Raw genomic sequence first — 16,263 nt, 5'->3', positions numbered from 1 at the left:
CCCCTTTTGGGGATGCGACAAAATTCACTAGTAAACTAGTATCTGCTCCTCACTCAAACGCAGCAGACTTCACTTTTATACACAGAGAAAATAGCTACTATCTACTATAAAGAAAGAGTGCAAGCTTTCCCTAATTAGCCGCGACCCGGAAAATCCGGCTAGAAATGTCACCGCACTACGTGGGAGTGGCAATAATTCAATTTCCTCCCTTTGGATGCACGATGTGTAAGTGAGTCCTGATTGGCTGTTAGAAACTTCATCAAGTTATGTTAATACTCCTGCCCGCGGGCCGGGAGTGGCGCATTATCCGCGAATTTAAGAAGGGGTGGAAACGATCATGCAGAGCGGAGTCACCATGTCGTCAAACATAACGCAGATGCTTCTGGAGGAGAAAGTGGCGTACCTCCACTACCGGCTCCATCTCCGCGACAACAAACCTCTTCACAAAAAGTTTCGCAAAGTCGGCTTTTTTACGGACACAGAATGGAAATCGTTTGGTTCTCCCGAAGAGGAAGAGGAGTACCTGACAGCACTGCTAAGCTGCGTTGCACTGAAAGGAGAGGAGGGCTTCGCGAAATTTTGCGTGCACTTGGCATCTATAGATGAACACTTGGACTTGGCTTGGGAACTTTTACAAGAAGTCGGCCTTCCAACCGACCAGTTACCTAAACAAAAAGGTATTACTGTAAATCTTAGCAAGTTGCATGTAGCCGCCCAAGTCTGAATCCGGGGGCCCAGCGCATCCTACTTGTCATTTGCATGTATTATTGTTGACGTCGTCAACAACCCACAACTAATCTCTTCAAATAGGATATTGTCTTTGATTCTAGGATCTTTGTGGGCCAATGCCTGGAGCAATTTCAAGAAACTTCGAGATTATTTTCAGGGTGTCACAAGCCTTAATCTAGTTGTCTGTGGCAAGTCAGGCATTGGCAAATCGACCCTCATCAACGCCCTTGTTGGCAGTAAAATATGCAAAACAGGCCACTCTGTCAAGGGTGTTACTCGAGACGTTGACGAAGCGGCAACATTTGACCTCAACGGAGTTAAAGTGACGGTCTGGGACACACCTGGACTGGAAGAGGGATCGGTTTCTGAGCAAGAAGAGAGAAAGAAGCAACTGCAAAAGAAAATTACACAAGTAGACCTTTTTCTCTTATGTCGTCAGGCTACCGATATTCGTGTCCAAGAAGCCGACAAACGAGTGCTGAGAACCGTCACAGGCATTTTCGGACCCAACGTATGGAAGAAATCTGTCATTGTTATGACAATGGGCAACATGCTCATGTCTGTGCCTGAATTTGAAGATGCAGAAGACGACGACGACCGGCTAGAACTGCTTGAAACCCAGCGTGATGAAACCCTGGAAGAATACAAATCTTTTCTTCTCAATTCACTGCACGTTCCTGCCGAAGTCTGCGAAGCAATTCCCGCTGTCGTTGCAGGCCATCCCAAGAAGAAGTTCTTGGTGGGGAAAAATTGGGTGAAAAGATTCTGGATTGCTTGCTATAAGAGAGCAGACCCAAAACAAAGCATGGCCGCTCTCCTAAAGGTTAACAGAAATCGTTTAGTGTACACCAGTGGAGATTCCCAGGTAAACTAGCGGCTTCTTTAAAATTTACTTGTCTAATTAATTGATCGTTCTGTATATCAGCCTGGCGAAGGAGACGCTGAAAGGTCCGAAGCATCTGAAGCATCAACAGGTACTTAATTAATTAAATGTAACCGCACAGCTCCTAACCGTAACTTCTATTTCAGGTTCAGAGGAGTCAAGGTCAGACGCAGTCAGTGGCAGGATTGTGCTGACGAAGTCTGAAACAGATGAAATTCTCGTGCCAGTCATCAACAGCGCCGGGGCTGACATCAAGGCAGGTGCAATGCTCGGAGATCTGCTGGTCAATGCTGCGCCCGGGATTGCATCCGTTCTCGGAAAAGCTGTGGAAGCTGCCGCAGGAGCCTTTTACAACGGTGCAAAAAGGTTTTGCGGCTGGCTGTTTGGCTGAAGCAATGTCGTCTACCGCGGACGCCGTTATTGAGCTGTTCAAACAGCCTTTTTAGTTTGTTTAGCGGTGACGTTTTCGTCTGTGTTTGGTCATGAGTGTATTACGAGCATTTCAGGGTTCTTCACTCGTTTCCGATCCTTTGTACACCTCCACCAGTAGAGAACTTCGCTTAGGCCAACTTCAGAAATGCTGACTCGGAGAGTGGAAGGCGGCTTCCTGTGATCACGTGCAGTCGTGGATCAGACGGCTCGGACTGCACCATTGAGTTCGTTTGAACAAGAGAAGTGGCGTACTGCTACAGCTTATTAAGCCTAAATTTCGACGGGAACATCAAATCTAGGAAAACCCAGGAGCTGTTGAAAAGAATCATCTCATCTTACGAATTCAAGCTTTGCACCTTCAGTCTTCCCTTCACTCATTCATCCACATCATAATTATATTTAGAGAGAGGGTAGGAAGCCAGCCTAGCATATCACGTAAAAAAGAAGAAAAACTGAGAATGTATAAAAGAGTTCGAAAACGCTCAGGACCAGAGTGCCCCCTATTTTAACCTTACTACATACGTCGATCAACTGCTGACAAAATGATTCATTTTCTCCGTTGTTCAGTTGATAGTCAGACAGTACCTTCTGGGGCCTCTTCTTTCTAGTCCAATTGGGATGATCCGTTTCAAGGTTTAGTGCTTCTTGGAACTTCCAGTCAAGTTGTAGTACGATGTCCAGCCATTTTCCTCGTCCAAAATTAACTACGGCCTGAACCAATTCATTCACTGAAACAGTGACACCTGTCAGTTTTGATGCAGAATCTAAAACAACAGACAAAAATCGACCTAGATCACACCGTCACAGTTTATTGTACTAGGTGGCGGTTGCTCTACTGGAGGAATTGGTTGTGTCTCCTCCAAACAGGTGTCTAGAGCAAGAGCTTAAACAACAGTTATCTTAATTGAACAGTTATGTTATACCATTATCCAAGTCACTTTCAGCCTTCTTGTCAATAGCTAGAATTCACAAGTAAAGCGTAGAAGTCTTTAATTGCCATTAATATCATTACGTGGTTTGTGACTCTGCTTCTTCGCGAAAGAAACCGAAAGATGATGTAGCATCCAAGTCCACGGAACATCTAAGTCAAAATATGTTTTAAGTTCCCCTAGCAATTACAGAATAACGTTACCTGGATAAACGTCAACAGCATCAGTCGCACCACCTTCCGTCATTGCTTCAAAAAGACACCTTCGAGTGGAATTTTGGTGGTGTTTGTTCGCCCAAGCGTCGAGCATTGCCTGAGCTTGATCGCGAGTGCTTTTCTTTTCCGCAAAACTATCGAGCTCGTGTTCTTCAAATGGTTTCGGACCCAAAATTCTTCCAACTTGTCGCCAGTACGATTGAATTCGTTGCGCTACTTCTATTATTTCGTTCCTGGTGACTGGCTCATCCAGATAGTCATCGATCTTTTGCAAATGAATTCCTCCTGATGCCGCGCCTAAATTTAACTATGGCCTGAACCAATTCATGCATTGAGACTGCAGCACCTGTCAATTCTGATAAAACATCTAAAACAACAGACAAATACTTAACCAGATCACGTCGTCACGGTTTATTATACTTCTAGATGGCGGCAGTTCTTCTAAAAGCAATAGCAGCGTCTCTCCACTGCCTAAGAACAAGGAGTATAGACAAAGAATAATTCAAATTATAAATCAATCACTTTTTCCTTCGGGAAGAAGGCAAATTATAAAAATGCATCCAAAAGCAGAAACGATAAAAACAACTAGGAAGACACGTAAAAGTAAAGACCCTACAGAACAACTGTTAGAGAACAATTTTGTGAGAAAATGGATATGATTATACCGCCCACAAGCCAATGGATTTTCTTATCAGAAGTGTCTTCACAACACACAAACTAACAAGTGTTTCAATGATGCACTATAAAATTTACCTTCTGGTTGCTGAGACTCCGTTTCACTCACAGTCTTTGGGCTTTGATTCGATTGCGGGGAGTGGGGGCGAAGGCGGAGCCCGCCGGCGCTCTCATCAGCAGTGTCTAGGCGGTATAGAGGAATTGCTAATGGAATCTCATCCCCGCATCAATTACGAAGTGAAAAAACTTCAGCAGCAGCCTTAGCAAGGTCTTCCTCCTCCATTGCTTTAATAAGACACCTTCGAGTGGCTTTTTTGTAATGGGCGTTCGCCCAAGCGTCGAGCATCGCCTGAGCTTGATCGCGATATTCTTTCTTCTGCTCAAACGCAGCAAGCTCGTAATCTTTGAACGGTTTCGGACCCAAAATTCTTCCAATGCGTGGCCAACGAGATTGAATCCGTATCGCTGCTTCTATTCTTTCCTTGTCGGTGACTTCTTTATCCCGATAGTCATCGATTGCTTCATTCTCTTGCAGACGACTCCTTCTTGACTTTTCGGTTTGAACTGGAGTCGACGCTTTGGGCCACTTCGGATCTGCCATGGGCACGCGACGACTAGCAGAGACAGAATTTGGATAAAAAGAGAGCAACACGTGAGCCGTGAAAGAAGCACGTTTCAGACCCGTATGTATTGCACAATATTCCTTGAGAGGAGCAAAAACAGAGAATTCACGTTGGGATTCTTGTTGCCACCATTAGACAAAAAACCTCATGATTCTCAGCCATTGCTTGAGATCTGCTTCCGTCAAGTACGCCTTGATGTATTGTTTATCCGGAATAGGTCTGGAAATAGCAAATAAATAAAAATCCATAACCTAGGGCCCTTTCCTTCGTACCAGTGGCAGAGCCGTATATCGTATAGATGATGACGCAATTGGTTTTGAGTATTTTGAAGCATGCATAGCCTTATCCGTTTCCGTGCTGTACGTCATGGGCCCAGGAAAAGGAGAAAATGTGCATACGTGCCATAGAGACGCCGCTTTAGGTCGTGATATAAATTCCGCTGGACGTTTTACCTGAGAGGTGAGTTGCAGATGCCAGTTCTTCTTTGATTTAGGGAGCCAGCACCAGGGTTTCCTCTGCTGAGCGTCTGTGATGAGACCCAGTGATGTTCTTGCTGTGCGCTTGTGAAATAGTTTCTGTTTGGAACGATTTCTCCGTTTACCGCGTAAGGAGTCTATTTTCAGGACTGTACCGACATGTTCTGGCTTTCTCGACCTCTTACTCTTCGTGACCATCCCTTCGGAAGAGCCCAAAATGCGCACGGACGACGTTTGGGGCACGAACGATCGAACCGAGTCGGACACCCCGTATCAACAACAATGGAAGACTTAGAAATCACCGCTGATGGCGTTCACAAGGCTTCCGTAGCGATAGGACTAATAAAGAAGAAGAATTTCATATGGGACGAAATCATTTCGTGCGTCGGCCTCGTCCTTCTCAGTCTCCTCTCGTCGGCCCTCGGCGAGACATTTCTCGGCGGCGACGGAACGACGACCGCTTGTCTAACGCCGAACTTCACTCGACCTCAAGTCCACTTCGTCAATCGTTTCTGCGCGAACGCCTCGATACAGGGCCTCAAACTCGCGCCGCTCTTCTTTCTCGGCGAACTGACGCTTCTCGTGGGAGCGCACGTCGTCTGGGAGAACTACGCCGGCTCGCGAGTGCAGCACTTCTTCAGCATGGTCGCCCAAATCGGTCGACAACGCGTCCCTAGCAACGGCCTTTTCGACGTCGATTCGCGCGAGATAGTCCGACGTCTTCGCGCCGATTACGACGATCCAAGTCAAGTGCAAGTGTGCAGAAGATATTGGATCAAACTCGTCGTCCAATTACTTGCGTGCGCAATGTGGATCGCCATCACAACAGCAGTCTATTTCCGGGAGAATTTTTTCGGCGAGACCCTAGCCGAGTGTCGTCTCGACGAGAATTCGCTGGAGCGGCGGTGGTTTCGAGAGCAACTCGTTCCTCTGTGTCCCGATTCGAATTCGACTCTGTGCGGTGTCGAGGGACCGGTCGCTGTTCTGTGCAAGAGTTCTTTCTATCTTGTGACCTTTTCTTTTTGGGTTATAAATTGCGTTCTTCTGCTCGTCGCCGCTGCAATGAGCGCGTGGGGTCTCGTCTGGTATTGCTGTCGATCTCACTGGAAAGAGTTGGACTACGAGGGCAAGGCCGACTTTCTTTACACGTTCTCTCTCAATCGAGAGAAATACTACTATCCGACGAAGGAGTCGTGGAGACAGTCGCGGACTATTAAGAATGACTTTCATCTTTTTGTTTTGATGCTGTTCAGTTCGGACAAGGGGCACGGGAAGAGCTTCTTGGAAATTCTCGTTGCACTTCTGCTGGACGAAATCTGGCTGGAAGGCAATAGGAAACACATGGCGGATCAGTACATCGCCGAGGACGAAGACTTCGTTTCTGGGCGACTGCTAAATGAAAGTGGAGACGTATGCTCTAATAGTATGCTTACCTGTAGTTTAGACTGATTATTTTGGCAGACGTTTCCGAGTGCTATGGTATCGTGGATTGGAAAGGGCCTTGAAGACAATAACAACGAAAGATTCGAATTAGGATTGCAGCTCTTTTGTGGTTCAAGAGGAGCAACGCCGTTGCTGGCCAACTGCTGTCAGAAGGTATAATATTATTTTCGTTATCTCACTAATGTTTCTCTATAGTTCGTCGCTCTGGATTTCAACTGTTTTTTCAATCCCTACTACAAAAAACGCAGCATCAAGGAGAGAGACGAGGACTTAGCTCAGGATCAAAAAGTGGGAAAGAGAGGACGATTCAAAGGCCACAGGCCTCAGGCAGAGCCTGAACATCTATACAGAGACGACATGCATGGAACACAGGTAAACGCTATTTAACATCTGCAATATGTACGTGTGATGCTGATGTTAGATCTACTGTATACCAGAAAATCTCATGACTAGTTCTGAAGCAGAGGTTATTATGGTAACGTCAGCACACCTGGTTTAGAAATATTATAATGCTAATAACCTATTAGTTGACTGAGCCCCTCAAGTTTTCTCCCGGAAGCATTCGAGCAAAAGCTAAGTATGATCTAGTTATCGTTACCCTATTAGAAATGGGTGAAGCTGATCGAGGTCACGTTGGTGAAACACCGCGAATCACTGCTGGTATGTTCGATTGCCATACGAATTTTTCCATGAAGCGAGATTTATGCTTAGCTAAAACTATTATAAATAGCATCGAATTTTTTTGTGGAGAGGAAGAAAAAGCAGCGGTGTTTTGCTTTTGCACTCGCAGCAAAGAAGAGCTTTCAACACTGACAAGTAGCCTGTCATTGTGAGTTTATGCCTAATATAGCTCATTTCCACTGGAGACGTTCTACTAACAACGGTGACCTATATAAAGTGCTCTATCTTTTAGAGTCTTCAGTGTAAACGAGCTATAGTTGCTTTGCTTGAGCGATTTTAATTCCGTTCATGCAGCCTAGATAAACCATTTAAAGAGAAAAAGGAGGTATTTTCATCGAGAAGCTCGTCTCTGAAAATATTCTGGAGTGTGCACAAAGCGAAGCTCAAAGAAGGCCGACTCTCGGATGATCGTTAAACGGATACGTTTTATATCTATGGTTAAACTCTAATAGAGGTTTTATATAAATTCGACTAATTTGCATTTTATAGAGGCGTAACCGAGCTCAGATACTGGAACGCTTACTCGAGTGTCGACTATGCTAGCGGCAGCTCTTGCATCATTTGGCCTATCAACGTCGGTACGCACCAAGACAACGACGCGTAGAAACTTCCTCTGGGATCAGGGCATCCTCTACGTCGGCCTAAGTCTAGTCGTAATAACTCTGTTTGCGATTGCAGAGGCGTTCTTCGGCCAAGGCTACGACCTTGCCTGTCTGATTCCGAGCAGTTTTTCTCGCGACCAGGCGGCGTTCGTCAATCGATTCTGCTCGGAGAGAATCAAAGGCATGAAGCTCATGCCTCTAGCGTTCGTCGTACAACTCGTCGTCGTCATAGGACCCCATCAAATGTGGAAAGCGTACGCCGGTCCGAAATTAAAACAATTCTTCTCGATGACGCTCTCTATTGCGCGCTATCGAGATCGAAAGACGGGTCTATTCAGCAGCGTCACCATCGAAACGGTCAAACGACTGCGTGACGATTTCGGTCGGCAGGACGACGTGGTAAAGTCGTACGAGAGAAAGTTGACCTTACAGCTGATCTTCGCAGCTGCGTCCGCTGCGGGAATCAGCGCGGCTAGTCTGCTACTTCAGCCTGGTAAGGCGTTCGATACTACGTTCATCTGCCGGTTGGAGAGCTCCGATTACGGAAAATATTGGCTCGAGAGGCAGAGACAGTATTGTTTGAATTCTAGCTGCTTCTCGTTGAATCAGACAGCAGTGCCTTGCACGTATTCTTTTCCCGTCGTTCTTCTGCCGTTGTGGGTGTCCAATCTCGTGCTTTTGGCTGTGATAGCGGCACTCGCCTTATGGGGCATGATCTGGAGAAGATCTTCGCATTGGGAGATGCTGGACTTCGAAGGAAAAGCCGACTTTTTCTACGCGCTCTGCGTCAACACGGCCAAGTACGAGCCAAGTGATTCGTGGAAGAAACAGTGTACGATAAAAACGAATCTCGACCTGTTTCTCTCGATGTTATACGCCACCGACAAAGGCCACGGCGAAACGTTTCACGACGTTCTCGTTTCGTTGTCTCTCGACGAACGATGGAAAAGAGACAGAGCCTTGCACGCATCGGTTAAATTAGTCGAGCAAGCGAAGAGAAGTGCACTCCACGAGTTCCTGAGAAAGAAAGTTATCGATCGGCTAAAACGACTCGAAAAGCCGAAATTTTCGCTCGGACTTCACATCTACTCCGGATCAAATGGAGCAGCAATACATCTAGTCAATCACTTCGAGAATGTCAGTTAATAATAAATTAGTTAAGTTCGTCACCTCACTTAATTCATGCCGTACTCTTTTGTGTATTATACCAGCTTATAGCAATTGACCTCAACTGCCATTACAATCCTCTTCACGATAGAGAATTGCGCGGAGAGCAGACGCGCGATACAGAGCAACGCGACGGAGTCTTGAAAAAAGGATTCAAAGGCTTGGACTTATCGTCGCGTCCACGTAAACCGCTATACACGTTTGAATACGAAGGTCTCGAGGAAGTCTCTCATATGAGAATGTACTGCGTTCCAGATAACTTTATGAGCAGATCCCCATCACAAATATCTTGGGTAATTCGGATTTCTATTATTTTATTGTGATAGCGAGCTTATTTTTTTGTAGTTGACGGTGGAACTAAATGGGAATCGGCGCAGTGATGCCGACAAAAGTGCCGTGTACGATTTCGTTATTATAACGCAGTTGGAAGAGAATGAAGCATCTCGAGAGAATTTGGATCGAGCGCCAAAACTTCTTTCAGGTAGGATCTCTATGATTTCTTTACCGAATTCATTCTGATTGAAGTTTTGGCCAGTTCGACTTTTTCTGAAGAACATCGAGAATCTTGACAGCATTTCGCGTGCTGGTATTGTCTTCTGTTTCCACACTGAGGAGGAGATCGAAACGCTTACGAAAACTTTGAAATGGTAAGAACGCTATGGTTGATGCCTGCTTTCTATTCAACTGAAACTTCATAGCTTACGTCCAAATCCCCAAAAGGAGAAGAAAAAATTTGTCACAGAAAGCTCCTCCGTGGAAGCTGTTTGCTGGACGTACGAAGGCTGCACAAAGAAAGAATGGGAAGAACTAAATAAGAAAGAAGAAACGCTGCTAAACCTAAATGATGACCCAAAACAGAAAACGACCAAAAAAGGGGAGGAGCATAGCTAGAATTTTACCAACCTCAGTTTTGACTCTGCTTGCATTCGGAGACGAAATCTAAATTATTCAGAAGATCTGCGCTCTATATCGTTAAATATAATCATCGGCCTTTGCATAATACCTAGTAGTATGACTCCTCCGCAAATGCGTGCGCAAACTATTCTCTAGCATACAGAGACAAAACGTAGAGGCAAAGGACAGACACCTCTCCTTACCTTTTTGGTACTAGAATCCCAAGTAGCGAAGATGCCAATCGAAACCGTTCTCGCGAGCACGAAATCAATCGTCGGATTCGGTCGAACAAAGTACAAGAATTTTCTCTGGGATCAAGTCATCATCTACCTGAGCGTATGTCTCGTCGTTCTACTCGCCGTCGCCGTCGGCGAGGAATTTCTCGGCGGAGGCGGAGCCGTCGTCTGTCTCACGCCGAACGATTTCACGAGAGATCAAGTCGCCTTCGTAAACGGCATGTGCTCGGAAGGAGTAAATCTCCTCCGACTGCTCCCCTTGTTTCTTCTCGGAGAGCTAGTTTTCCTGGTCGGACCGCACGTGCTCTGGACGAAGATAGCCGGGCCTCACCTCGAGGAATTCTTCTCCCTCTCGCCGACCATCGACCGCTATCGCGATCGACGGACGGGATTATTCAGTAGCGAATCGGTCGAAATTGTCAAACTGTTGCAGAATCATTTCAGTCGAAGCCACCTCGTTTACAAAAGCTACGTAGTTAAATTATTGCTCCAGCTGATATTTGCACTCGTTATTATTGTCCTTATGTTCGTGCTCTACCTGAAAGTCGAGCCTACTACCTACGGATCGACGTTTCAGTGCACGATTCACGAAAGTCTGTATAAAAGAGAGTGGTTTCGTCCTGAATTGGATAGTCTGTGCGACAGCGGTTATATAGGAAATAGTAGCACGTGCACTGAGGATTTTCCTGCCTCGCTTCCCTGCGCGTTCACATTGGGACTGCTGTTTGTGCCGCTCTGGTACTCTAACGTTCCCCTATTGCTGCTCGTTGCTTTTATGGCTGGCTATGGATTTGTCAAATTATTTCTGTGCTCTCACGGAAGTCAGCTCGACTATCGCACAAGGGCTCAACTACTCTATAAATTATGCGCCTACAGGCCTAGGATGTTGGAAGAACTTACTAGCAAAGGCGAACCGGACCAAAAATCTAAAGATACCAACACTAAACAAGACAGCAAAAGCAATACATCTACCTCTGCAAACGACGGAGAAGACAACGACGACGTTTTTCCACGGCGTACAGAGAAAGATCCTAGCACCACAGAATCAAAAACAGACACTAAAAGAACAATTAGCCCCACAGAACCAAGAAGAGCAGGAACTAAAAGAAAAATTAAAAGTGATTTGGACTTCCTTAGCCTTTTGCTAGCCTCTTCGGACAAGGGTCACGGCAGAACGTTCTTTGAGGTGCAGGTAGAAATACACACCTCTGAAATATGGACAAAAGACTATCAACAACACTTACACAGTTCAAGCAAAACAGGTGGGACCCCCTTAGCTCTACAAATAGAATAAATTCACGTAAATGTCTTGGATAGACGAAAAGAATAGCAAAAAGAAAAAGAAATACGAACTCGCCCTGCATTTATTCTGCGGACCAAAAGGAGGACTCCTGAGTCTTTGCAAAATGTGCAACAAAGTAAAACCGCGCGCCCTTTACGCATGCTATACTTACCAGTATGCAAAGGTGATAGCCGTCGATTTCAACTGCTACTTCGATCCGCTTCGAGATCGCGAAGACCCGCAGTTTGGTAAAATAATTACAAATGACGATCGGGAGAAGCAAGCTCAGAGTCAGAAGGATCACGAAGATGCCGAGAATTCAAAGTATGTCTATAGAGACGACTACGACGACTTTCAAGTAAGGCCACGCAAGTCAGAAGCCACGCTAGCTATACGCCCCTTTAGGTTTATGCGGTACCGGGAAATTTTATTAGTTGGAGCAGCTCGCATCAAAAAGAGGTGAGCCGCTCCGAGCTTCAATTTTTTGTTAATTAAAGACTGGCGTTTATGTATGTATTATAGCTCTTTACACGGCTTCAAAAACATCCAATGAGCCAAAGCGAACGAGCTAAATACGATCTCGTTTTGATTACAGACTTTGAAGAAGCGGAAAGGCCGGTGACAGGTACTATTATTGAATTAAATAAACGGTGATTACTGATGCTATTGCATTTGCAGCTCAACGCGTTTTGAATAGCTTACACGAAGCTGGTAGCTTCATGAAGGACCAAACCGTGTTTATCATTGGTGTAAACGGTGAAGAGTCGCTGAAAAGTCTGAAGGAAGGCCTCTGTTTGTAAGAAACCGGAGTAATGATTTATAGGTAGTGCTAACTATACCGTTTTCTTTTAGTGAGTTGAGTGGATTCAATGAAGACTCCGGGTTTGACATCATAAAAGCGATTAGTATTATACCAATGCTTTTTTGGTCCTATAGGAATTTCCCCGAATTAGAAATGCTAGGTGACGGCAGCTTCTCCAAGAAAGGCTTTTGGAACAAAATGACGTTTAAAAGTAAGACCGCCGTCTCTCTTCCGACCTACAATACAGACACTCCAATTTAGGAAAAAGACTGGAGTCCACTGTTTGAGTGAAAGCGGCTCGGTTCGTTAGAATTCGCCAAACATTTGCTAGGAAAAACTTGTATTCGGCTTCTGGCTCTGCTAAATAATGTATTTGAAGGTTCTAAACAGGCTGAATCGTCTTTGCGTGGTTTGCTCCACGTGCGACGAGCATAGGAAAGCGCAGTTGAGCCGTTTTCGAATGGAAATCTGTACCTATTATCCAATTGGCAGCTTCCAGAGTGCGATTTCTCTTCGACAGCGTTCGCAGTCCTTATTCCATCGATGCTTATTCCAAGCCGTCTTGTAAAGCACGTCATCAACCGTCCCGTATAAACAAAACACCGTCCATTTCAATTTATTGACTTGTGGACTGAAGAAGCAAATTCCACTTATTCTAAAACAACAGAATAATTGAAAAAACTCGTTAACACGGTTAAAATATAAGCTGTGTGTAACTTGCAATGAATTTTCGCTACAGATGAGAAAACGCTAGGTCACCGTCAGGTCATTGCTTTCGCTCGTTGTCCACAGTTGGGACATGATCCTAAGCTTCCCATCTGCTCGTGTGCATTCCTGCAGTCGTGACATGAGCGACAGTAGCAAGGATAAAAAATTGTAAGCGCTTTTGATTTTCTGCACTTCTCGCAGTGGCGCTTGGTAGAAATGAATTAGGAGATAAATTAATAATGCACGAAGTATGCCAGTCCTTACGACGTCTCGTTCCAATTGAAGGTAATCTCGATTCATCTCAAAAAAAGACTCTGGACTTCCAGTGACAACTAAGAACGAACAGAAAATTCGTATTATATTTCGGCTTGAATTTGCGCGTGTCTTGTGCACGGTCTAAACACCCATGCGCTGAACTCTGCCTTTTTTCACCCAAAGGCGCTGTGTGGCACCAGATACGATTCAAAAGACAAGAAAAAGATTCGGTCATCTTTTACGGCGCCAAAAGACAGTAAAATAGTCAAACCGTTCTTGTTTACTTTTCTGCAAGCCGTCCTATGAGCAGTTAGGAGCGACTTCAGCGGTACAAAAGCCTTCGGTCGGGCTGAAAAACACTTTGGCGACGCGTTCGTTGACCTCTTTTCGCTGTATTTCACCAAACTGTGCCACTTTCCTGCTTCGCGTGTTAGTGCGGCTCGTTAATATCCTGGCAACAAGGACGCATTCGGTGCGATCTAACCAATCACCGCTCAGCTACTGGATTAGATGCGTCATTATCTATGCTCCCTCGTACTACCCCCACCATCGCGATGTCTCCAGCAAAGGGTGGGGTTCCTCTAAGGACTCGGTGCAAGCTCTGATTGCAACTTTTATTCACTCAAACCAACCCTACGGATTTCCTAAAAAATCTAAAAGAGCTGCAAACCTGCCTGTCTCTACATACGTCTGATACGCAGTATGATTTTTGTCTCGATAAACGTATTTCCCTGCAGTGCTATCCTTGCAAGTATAAGGCTCGATTTCACGCACAAATTTTTGTCGTTTCTGATCAAAAGATGCGAGATTTAGGGTTAGTAAACAGATTCTAATCAAATTTACGTCATCATTCTATCCCCATGCAAAGGAACGCCCAGGGCTGCGTATAGGGTCAACTTCACCGAAAGTATCCGTTAGTCCCGCGCTCGATTCGGCCCATGCATCCGCCGAAGAGCGCAGGCGTTTCTTCTGAGTTTTCAAAAACACTGCATGTACTAAGATGTAAGCGGTCTCCTCTACATCTCTAAAATATTTCGCAGCCGCGCCTTGTACAGCGCACAGTCCAGATCGCTTCAAAACAAACCGGAGTTAAAAAATGCTGTTTTGACGGGCCGCTTTGAAAGTAGCGACAGCGCCCGCGGGGAGTGCGATATGATAATTTTCAAATCTCATGCAGGTGCGAAAGGTGGAAGTCGCGGCACCGCCTTTAATTTCACCGCCCCACCGGGAGATCAAAATGCACCAAGAATCTCAACGCCTTTGCGACGTTTGAACAGGGAAGCCTAGATCAAATCAAAACTACTAGTAGGCAAAATGCCCGTCAGGCAGTTCATCAATAAGTTCATTGTTTCGCGTACGGCGACCGCGCGGTGTAACTCACGAAACGTTTCGAATTCAGAATTCTCAGCGTTCAGCTCGAAGCGAATCCTCCTTTTGCCCGTGGGACAATCCGTTCCACGGGGCAAAAGAACGCGAGATACAATCTAATATCTAAATCTGATTGTATCTCATTTTGCGGCAGCTAGGGCCTAACGCGCTAAAATGAGCGACTCTAAAAATGTATGGGAGAAACAGTCGACCCCTTTCTCGTACTTTGGTTTTGCGTACTTCATTCCAATGCAAAACCGTGCAACAATCTGTTCGGAAAACTACCCACTTAGCATGCAGTCCAGCCTATTCTTCGTTTCAGAGAGGCTTTGATAAAACTAAACGCGAAGCGCGTCCCGGGTTTACTGGGAGAATCATGAACGCTGAAAAACAGTGAAGCTAACATGACGGGCAAAATTTGCTTATCTTTCCTGCAGCGGCAGCTGGGAATCTTCCCCACTCCCGTGCACCAACCGCCTTTGGCTGCGAAGACGCCTCAACCCCCTCACCCTCTTTATCCACCCATGCACTTATCTACATAAAAACACTTCCATACGCGCTGAACATATACAGTAGATCTTTTGAAGCGCTTACACGTACTGCTCAGATGAAGGTAAGAACCGAATACATTACGCGCGAGTCAAGTCTCGTCTGTCTGCAGTGCTATTACGATCACCATATCGACCACCCACTGTATTGGCACCATAACTGCGTCGTCCACGGCGCCAAGAAAAACGTCTACATATGCAGATCCCATTTCAACGGTATTAGGCAGAGCAAGTCGACAACCTGCCCTCGATGCAATCAGCCTAACACGTTGCACAAATACTGACTGTTCTTGCTCTTTGTGCATGCATTTCAATCGCGCTATTTTCGCCGCAGTAACGTCGACGTTGCTTTGTTGAACTGTCTGTGTACTTTCGTCTTAGGTTGCTTCACCTCCAAGCGCATTTTGTCTAATCTCAAATTAGCGTCTCGTGCAAAAAGACCCCCATCCCGCCCTTAGCTCAACCCCCTCAACCTCAAGAGATTCTAGATAACGTATCTGTTCGCATACGCGCAAGCATTTGGATATCTTGGTGACAGGTAGAGCGCTTACATAATGGCAGAGGTGAGGCAAAATACTTGCGTACTTGTCGGCCGATACCGTGCCTACTCTCTCAGTGTTGGTATAAGAACAGCACCTGCAACGATCTGCTCAAGAAACACGAGAATTGCACCGGGTACAGTGTGTACGTATGCAAGAAACATTATGACGAAAAAGTGGAGAATGATACGTGCCCTCGGTGCAACGAGGCCAACACGCTGCAGTACATTTGAGTTTTCTGCAACGCACTTTGTTTTTCTTTGGTTTCACAAAACCTAAACTACTGTACTTCTTTCTCACAAATGTCCTTGGGAAAAACCGGATCGGTCCCAAACCTACGCACATACGGTCACCTACAGTAGCTACGACGTCTACTCCAAATTTTGGGAGGCACTGGAGCGAAAAAAGACATGCAGTAATTCATAAGGTAGGTGAGTCTGCAGGCAACGACTATCGCTTCAAAAGGTTGCGAAAACGCGTCGGAGTGAAACCCTTCGGCACTCCTACCCCCTACCTTCTTTCTAAACGAGCTCTAAGAATTACATTTGTACTGTTCGCATGGCAGTGTTGGAAGTCCTTTCGGCTTCGCCTCGCGCGGCACTAACAAGACGCGCCACAACAAAATAGTCATACCCGTCAATTCGTTTCAACTTCCTAACCAAAGAGATAACAATTAGCAAAATCGGGAGTTGGCTCGCTAACCCCCTCAGTCTGTCTACCGTCGTCGTGTGCGAGCCGAACATACTCATGTTTCTTGTACGAAGCCCATGATCTTC

The 16,263-nt window shown here is 45.7% G+C and overlaps 5 protein-coding genes and 2 long non-coding RNA genes across 15 annotated transcripts; 5 read left to right on the top strand and 2 right to left on the bottom strand.

Annotated features, from left to right (window-relative positions):
* Positions 1–319: 319 nt before the first annotated feature.
* On the top strand, positions 320–2,122 carry LOC136194474 (GTP-binding protein A-like). Its single transcript, XM_065983605.1, has 4 exons — positions 320–677; positions 831–1,594; positions 1,655–1,703; positions 1,759–2,122. Exons 1-4 carry the CDS (start codon positions 338–340, stop codon positions 2,001–2,003), a joined length of 1,398 nt encoding a protein of 465 aa, XP_065839677.1. The 5' UTR covers positions 320–337; the 3' UTR covers positions 2,004–2,122.
* Positions 2,123–2,421: 299 nt separating this feature from the next.
* Positions 2,422–5,473, bottom strand: LOC136194549 (uncharacterized). 5 transcript variants are annotated; one of them, XM_065983717.1, is made up of 16 exons: positions 5,118–5,473; positions 4,939–5,061; positions 4,759–4,843; positions 4,631–4,705; positions 4,098–4,566; positions 3,942–4,046; positions 3,854–3,889; positions 3,711–3,800; positions 3,609–3,659; positions 3,535–3,555; positions 3,177–3,485; positions 3,057–3,125; positions 2,968–3,003; positions 2,862–2,915; positions 2,630–2,808; positions 2,422–2,578 (listed from the first exon to the last, which is right to left on the bottom strand). In XM_065983717.1, exons 4-16 carry the CDS (start codon positions 4,646–4,648, stop codon positions 2,468–2,470), a joined length of 1,548 nt encoding a protein of 515 aa, XP_065839789.1. In that variant the 5' UTR covers positions 4,649–4,705; positions 4,759–4,843; positions 4,939–5,061; positions 5,118–5,473; the 3' UTR covers positions 2,422–2,467. The 5 variants fall into 5 exon arrangements, with proteins under 5 accessions (XP_065839789.1, XP_065839790.1, XP_065839785.1 ...); XM_065983718.1 differs by having other exon boundaries at positions 2,422–2,575; positions 5,118–5,472; XM_065983713.1 differs by having other exon boundaries at positions 2,422–2,808; positions 5,118–5,472.
* On the top strand, positions 5,108–7,698 carry LOC136194547 (uncharacterized). Of its 2 annotated transcripts, XM_065983710.1 has the most exons (8): positions 5,108–6,372; positions 6,424–6,558; positions 6,601–6,777; positions 6,827–6,880; positions 6,933–7,065; positions 7,117–7,234; positions 7,381–7,523; positions 7,576–7,698. In XM_065983710.1, the coding sequence occupies exons 1-7, from the start codon at positions 5,122–5,124 to the stop codon at positions 7,499–7,501; spliced, it is 1,989 nt and encodes a 662-aa protein (XP_065839782.1). In that variant the 5' UTR covers positions 5,108–5,121; the 3' UTR covers positions 7,502–7,523; positions 7,576–7,698. The 2 variants fall into 2 exon arrangements, with proteins under 2 accessions (XP_065839782.1, XP_065839784.1); XM_065983712.1 differs by lacking the exon at positions 7,576–7,698 and having other exon boundaries at positions 5,110–6,372; positions 7,136–7,234; positions 7,381–7,497.
* Positions 7,634–9,837, top strand: LOC136194550 (uncharacterized). Its single transcript, XM_065983719.1, has 6 exons — positions 7,634–7,664; positions 7,765–8,825; positions 8,900–9,148; positions 9,201–9,336; positions 9,391–9,502; positions 9,554–9,837. Exons 2-6 carry the CDS (start codon positions 7,872–7,874, stop codon positions 9,744–9,746), a joined length of 1,644 nt encoding a protein of 547 aa, XP_065839791.1. The 5' UTR covers positions 7,634–7,664; positions 7,765–7,871; the 3' UTR covers positions 9,747–9,837.
* Positions 9,838–9,922: 85 nt separating this feature from the next.
* On the top strand, positions 9,923–12,457 carry LOC136195011 (uncharacterized). The gene is made up of 9 exons (XM_065984282.1): positions 9,923–11,247; positions 11,303–11,403; positions 11,452–11,625; positions 11,673–11,726; positions 11,790–11,892; positions 11,946–12,063; positions 12,120–12,149; positions 12,204–12,280; positions 12,331–12,457. The coding sequence occupies exons 1-9, from the start codon at positions 9,984–9,986 to the stop codon at positions 12,354–12,356; spliced, it is 1,947 nt and encodes a 648-aa protein (XP_065840354.1). The 5' UTR covers positions 9,923–9,983; the 3' UTR covers positions 12,357–12,457.
* On the bottom strand, positions 10,935–15,365 carry LOC136195013 (uncharacterized). 4 transcript variants are annotated; one of them, XR_010671752.1, is made up of 5 exons: positions 13,317–15,365; positions 13,042–13,109; positions 12,544–12,983; positions 12,107–12,305; positions 10,935–12,057 (listed from the first exon to the last, which is right to left on the bottom strand). It is a non-coding gene; the product is annotated as an uncharacterized lncRNA (long non-coding RNA). The 4 variants fall into 4 exon arrangements; XR_010671751.1 differs by having other exon boundaries at positions 10,935–12,043; XR_010671753.1 differs by having other exon boundaries at positions 10,935–12,305; positions 12,544–12,724; positions 12,791–12,983.
* Positions 15,366–15,473: 108 nt separating this feature from the next.
* Positions 15,474–15,810, top strand: LOC136195017 (uncharacterized). Its single transcript, XR_010671759.1, has 2 exons — positions 15,474–15,511; positions 15,565–15,810. It is a non-coding gene; the product is annotated as an uncharacterized lncRNA (long non-coding RNA).
* The last annotated feature ends 453 nt before the right edge of the window (positions 15,811–16,263 follow it).

Source organism: Oscarella lobularis, chromosome 13 (genome assembly GCF_947507565.1).
Source record: "Oscarella lobularis chromosome 13, ooOscLobu1.1, whole genome shotgun sequence".
Taxonomy (NCBI): domain Eukaryota; kingdom Metazoa; phylum Porifera; class Homoscleromorpha; order Homosclerophorida; family Oscarellidae; genus Oscarella; species Oscarella lobularis.
This window is presented reverse-complemented; position numbering and strand designations above follow the sequence as displayed.

Coding starts and splice junctions, on each gene's coding strand:
- LOC136194474 (XM_065983605.1), top strand. CDS start 338: ATGCAGAGCGGAGTCACCATGTCGTCAAACATAACGCAGATGCTTCTG. Junction 678..830: donor CCAGTTACCTAAACAAAAAG/GTATTACTGTAA, acceptor CTTTGATTCTAG/GATCTTTGTGGGCCAATGCC. Junction 1,704..1,758: donor AGCATCTGAAGCATCAACAG/GTACTTAATTAA, acceptor CTTCTATTTCAG/GTTCAGAGGAGTCAAGGTCA.
- LOC136194549 (XM_065983713.1), bottom strand. Junction 3,556..3,608: donor AGAACTGCCGCCATCTAGAA/GTATAATAAACC, acceptor CTGTTGTTTTAG/ATGTTTTATCAGAATTGACA. Junction 3,486..3,534: donor TGTTTTATCAGAATTGACAG/GTGCTGCAGTCT, acceptor AGTTAAATTTAG/GCGCGGCATCAGGAGGAATT.
- LOC136194547 (XM_065983710.1), top strand. CDS start 5,122: ATGTTCTGGCTTTCTCGACCTCTTACTCTTCGTGACCATCCCTTCGGA. Junction 6,881..6,932: donor CTGAAGCAGAGGTTATTATG/GTAACGTCAGCA, acceptor ATAACCTATTAG/TTGACTGAGCCCCTCAAGTT. Junction 7,235..7,380: donor CTGACAAGTAGCCTGTCATT/GTGAGTTTATGC, acceptor CCGTTCATGCAG/CCTAGATAAACCATTTAAAG.
- LOC136194550 (XM_065983719.1), top strand. CDS start 7,872: ATGAAGCTCATGCCTCTAGCGTTCGTCGTACAACTCGTCGTCGTCATA. Junction 8,826..8,899: donor TAGTCAATCACTTCGAGAAT/GTCAGTTAATAA, acceptor GTATTATACCAG/CTTATAGCAATTGACCTCAA. Junction 9,337..9,390: donor AGCGCCAAAACTTCTTTCAG/GTAGGATCTCTA, acceptor AGTTTTGGCCAG/TTCGACTTTTTCTGAAGAAC.
- LOC136195011 (XM_065984282.1), top strand. CDS start 9,984: ATGCCAATCGAAACCGTTCTCGCGAGCACGAAATCAATCGTCGGATTC. Junction 11,404..11,451: donor TTTGCAAAATGTGCAACAAA/GTAAAACCGCGC, acceptor CAGTATGCAAAG/GTGATAGCCGTCGATTTCAA. Junction 12,281..12,330: donor GAACAAAATGACGTTTAAAA/GTAAGACCGCCG, acceptor ACTCCAATTTAG/GAAAAAGACTGGAGTCCACT.